Source organism: Sesamum indicum, linkage group LG3 (genome assembly GCF_000512975.1).
Source record: "Sesamum indicum cultivar Zhongzhi No. 13 linkage group LG3, S_indicum_v1.0, whole genome shotgun sequence".
In the NCBI taxonomy this organism is placed as follows: domain Eukaryota; kingdom Viridiplantae; phylum Streptophyta; class Magnoliopsida; order Lamiales; family Pedaliaceae; genus Sesamum; species Sesamum indicum.
In genome coordinates, this window is record NC_026147.1 from 4,308,740 (window position 1) to 4,313,791 (window position 5,052).

Consider the following 5,052-nt stretch of genomic DNA (forward strand, 5'->3'; position numbering starts at 1 on the left):
ATACAAAATCATATGAATGGTTTGAATATGTGATAGTAGAATTTATATAATTTACTACAACCTAATTAAGCAGTTTAAAAAGTTATTTTTTTAAAATTTCTATATAAAAATCAAATTTAGAATTGAATTTTTCATTATTATACACAAAAATTGTTGGCTTAATGATGCAGAAACAAACAAAAGTCAACAGAAAAATTTGAGAAATAAAATGAAAAATAACTCACACACAATGAAATGAAAGTACATATTCATTAAGAATATTTCTTAAAAAAATCTTAATACTTATAGTTATAATTATAAGACATATATTAATAGTTATTATTATATTAGTCCTTAAAAAATTAATTATTATTAACTATATTGTTTGGAACAATTCAAAAAATTATAAATTTTTATAATTTTTATAATTAGATTTTTAAAAAATTAATTAAAAAGTAGCTAGATATTAATTAATTGTCCACACGCAAACGCGTGCACCTCACCGGTACAATTAAAAGGATAAATTGCCTATTAAAAACGAAAATAAAAAATAAAAATTCAATTAATGCACTTAATCTTCATTGATTTAAAATTCCAAGTAAAATTAATAAAGTCAATGCATCAAATTTGTTTTTCATCTACATAAAGCTGAAGGCTCTCATTTCCGTAGCTCTGTTGTTCCTCCAGAATCTGCATCGCCGAATCCACAACGGAATTGTTGCAGCTTTCCAAATGTATTGAACGGAGTGTGGGGATATCTCCAATAACTGATGGCATCTCCTCCAGTTTCCACATGAAACTCAGAACCAGGCTCTCAAGATTCGGAAACTGGACGTTTTCTGCTCTCCACCACACCAGGTGACAATCGAAAATCGTCAAGACTTTTAGTCGAGGAAATTCTCCTTCAACTTGATTCCACTCCGGCCCCTTGTACGTATTCTTGGACAAAGTAAGCACTTTAAGATTTGGCAATAAAGAACCAACAATCTTCAGCTTTTCCCAACGAATACTGCACCCATACAAACGCAACTCCTTAAGTGAAGTCGGGAATCTGAGATTCTCTAACGATAACAAACCGTTGCTTCCAACAAAAAGAGATTCAAGTTTACGTAGACGGGCAATATTGTAGAGACAATAGTACGACCATTCCATGCTTCCTGTTCCTCCATAATATGAAACTTTCAGTTCTTTCAAGTTTGGCATTCTTTGGATGATCTCCTCTGTGCACCTGAAATTTGTTATATGGAAAAGCGTTTGTAGGTTTGTCATACTAACCGAACCTTGACTACCTGTTCTATCAGGTAGAAAAACGCTTTTTCTGGGTGCAATGAGATGCCTAAGTTGTGGCATATCAAAAATTTCAGGTGGTAGAACGGCTTTTGGGAGACCACTTTTCAGACCAAAAGTTAGAACCTGTAGGTTCCAAAGTAAAGCCATTGTAGATGGAAATGCAAATTCCCAATCAGCTGAACTTTTGACCTTAAGGTACCGCACGTTAGTCGGATGCAGAATTTCTTCATAGGATTCACGAGAGAAACCCCTCCTTCTAACTATTACTCTCACTCTCACTAATCTTACTCTAGTTAGACTTGGATACATATTTCTGCAGGTGTTGCATACCGAAACACTTACAAGTGATGTCAGTTGTGAGGCAACGTGCACTTCATTGAGATCTATCTTATGGGATGTGGGGTTACGACCACACGCAAAGCACATGTCGTACCCACTGCCAATATAAGCACGCTGCACTTTTGGGGAACGCATGAAATTCTCTTTCTCATTTTCTCTCAAGCATATGTCCCTTAAAAGATCATGAATTCCACATGTTTCAATGTTCCGACCATGCCCATATGTACGAATTAAAATTAAATTTCTATCAATAAGGTCTCTCAAGTATGCCTCTGCTGCCTGTTCCAAGCTTTTACCTTTTATTGATTTTAGAAATCCTTCAGCAACCCATAATTTGGCAAGCTTGCTAACAGTAATCCTATAATCTTCACGGAAGACTCCCATATAGAGAAAACAAGGTTTAAGATGAATGGGCAAGTTGTGGTAACTCAAAGACAATATCCTTAAACAATAGTCATCATCTTCTAAATTAGCAACTGAAGTTAAATTTTTGGCAACAAGCTCCCAGGATTCTCGTGTCATATTGGATTTTCCAAGCAGCCCCCCAAGCACAACAATTGCGAGAGGAAGTCCTTTGCAACCTTTTGCAATATCCTTACCAATATTCTCCAACTCTGGATATGGGCAACTTTCTTGTGAAAAGGTTTCTTGACAAAGTAAATTCCAACTTTTGTCCTCATCTAGAAAATCCATCATATAAGGTTTTTTGGAGCTTAAAGAAACTACCACATTTGATAGCCTAGTCGTCACCAAAATTCGACTTCCATTCTCATTCTTTGGGAGGAACAACTTCAAGTCATCCCAAACATTCGTATTCCACACATCATCCATAACAATCAAATATCTTCTACCAAATAATTTCTTATACAATAGGCTTCCTAATTCAGCTAAAGTTTTTTTATTGTCGTCTTCTATTTTTACATCATTTAGAAGGTCTAGAACAATTTTACGCACTCTATTTTCTTGAGATATTGTCAGCCACCTTCGCATGTCAAAGTGATTTACTATATATGGATGTTCAAAAATGCTTCTAGCTAGAGTAGTCTTACCAATACCCCCCATTCCTACGATTGGAAAGATTTGGAGATCAGGTTCATCTCTAGTGAGCTCATCCATAACACGAACCAAGTGTTCATCAAATCCAACCACAGTACTATTCTTGTCAATCGAAGAAAGTGCGTCTGATGATCCGAGCGGCAACAAAGCTATGGGCTTTTGTTCTTGCGGATCGGCCCATTCCTCTTTGACCATCATCAACTCTTTCGTGATGGACTCAATCTTTGCAATTACTTTGTCTATATCTTGACAGAAAGATGAGAAGGCCGCCTCACGATGACTTTCATCTTGAGATCCATCACGAAGTTGATCGACTACATGGGGGTCAACTGCATCTTCTGCTTCTTCAGCAGCATCAGCAATCTGTCTCGCCAGATCTTCCATTTCTTGGCTTCGTCTTTGGCCATAAACTCCAAGAAAGTCTAGCAAGAGCTTAACTTTTGCCTGCAAACATTGAATTTGTTTGGTGTCCAAACGAAGCTGATGCAGACGAGCAGGGGATTGGATAGATTCCAGGATGCGTGTAAGCGAAAGCAAAGATGCATAAGCTGCTACCGCCATACTCAAAAAACAACTCCCACTGATGATGATCTCTGTTGGATTTATTGCTCTTGAACTTACAGGGAAAAACATATCGAGCAGAATGTGGATGATTATTGTTTGTGCTTGGCCTTATCGGAAGTAATTGTTGCTTGTGCTTGTATATATATGTGTGTGTATATATATATTACAACTTGCCATTTCTTAATGGAACCTGAGTAGCAGGCTTCAAGATCAAGAACTGTATTTGTCCATTGATCACTTTAGTATTCAATTAATTCGCCCAAGGAGCATTGTTTTCCAGGTTATAAAATATTGGTTAGGTTTAATGTTGATGGAACAAAATGTCAAAAGATTCACACAAAATGGGTAAATTACATTTTTTGTCCCATAAGTGGACCAGATTCAAATTTTAGTCTCATACTAAGAGCAATTCGCACATTTGGTCCCGTAAGTGAATTTTTTTTCCAATTTCAGTCCCGGTTGGGGATTTCCATCAAAACTTGACGCCTACTGTTGAAATCCATTAGGTCGTTTCTCACGTGATTTGCACGTGAGAAAGTTCACTTCATCTTACCATTAGGTCGCGTAAAGCCATGCCAATTACCCACGCTCACCAAAATCTTGCCTTCAACAATGGCCGACACTTTGCTCACCAAAACCTTGCCTTCAAAACGGGGAACAACAGTATTTCAAAAGAAAAAAAAACTCGACAAAAAGGGTTTTTTTTCAAAATAGGGAATAGTGAACGAAGAAGAAGCGCAGGTGAACGAAGAAGAAGAAACGTAGGTGAAAAGGGGAAAAAATTAGGGCTTTTGACTGCTGGAAATTTGGGTCTTTTCCTTCTAATTCAGCGTAAGATGGAGTGAACTTTCTCACGTGAGAAACGACCTAACGGATTTCAGCAGGCGTCAAGTTTTAACGAAAATCCCCAACCGGGACTAAAATTGAAAAAAAAATCTACTTACAGGATTAAATGTGCGAATTGCCCTTAGTATGAGACTAAAATTAGAATTGGGTCCACTTATGGAACCAAAAATGTGATTTACCCACACAAAATCAGTCCAACATGTACTCTAAACCCTTACAATTTTCATTTCGTAACTTAGTTTATTTAATGTTTTTATTTTTTAATTTTTTAGGATAATATTTTTGGTTCTATATCTTTTTATTTTTTGTAATTTTAGTCATTTTAATCCTTTTTCCACCTTCATTCTTTTCACTGGAAAAATACGTCTGCTTCTCATGAAACATTTTAAAATTGGGTTTTTGCTCCTATTGATCTATTTATACCAGTATTTTTGTTCTTTCACTTTTTAAGATAGTCCTGAGAAATATGGTAAGTACAACATTAATTAAGAAGAACTTTTGAAGATAGTCTTATTAATTTATATGCTATGAGTTTTGAGTTTTCTAAATGAGGTTAATTTCGTCATTTCTCCTGCACAGGAGATTAATTGAATTATAAGCAAGAAATGAGAGGTTTAACTAGGGTAGATTAGTGACCCTAGCTAATCATAATGTTCTTTTATTTTTCCACTATTATAATTGGCTTATTCAGCTGATAAGTGTGATCAATAATGTCTTAGCCTAATTATTAAAACTAAGGTTATGATTGAGTTCCTATGAACAAATTTGCATTCGAATCTCAATAAACGTATAAATACTTATTTTACTTTATAGATTAATTTATTATAATTTGTTTCATACTGTTTAGTTATGAATTTTTATGGTCATTTTATATTATACCATAAGCGTATTGTTTAGATTTAATAAGTAAATTATATTATAAATATATAAGGATAATGTGAAAATAATTAATAGGAATAAATATGAATAATGTGAAAA

The 5,052-nt window shown here is 34.9% G+C and overlaps 1 protein-coding gene across 1 annotated transcript; it reads right to left on the reverse strand.

Annotated features, from left to right (window-relative positions):
* Positions 552-3,502, reverse strand: LOC105157421 (putative late blight resistance protein homolog R1A-10). Its single transcript, XM_011073831.2, has one exon. It carries the CDS (start codon positions 3,295-3,297, stop codon positions 601-603), a length of 2,697 nt encoding a protein of 898 aa, XP_011072133.2. The 5' UTR covers positions 3,298-3,502; the 3' UTR covers positions 552-600.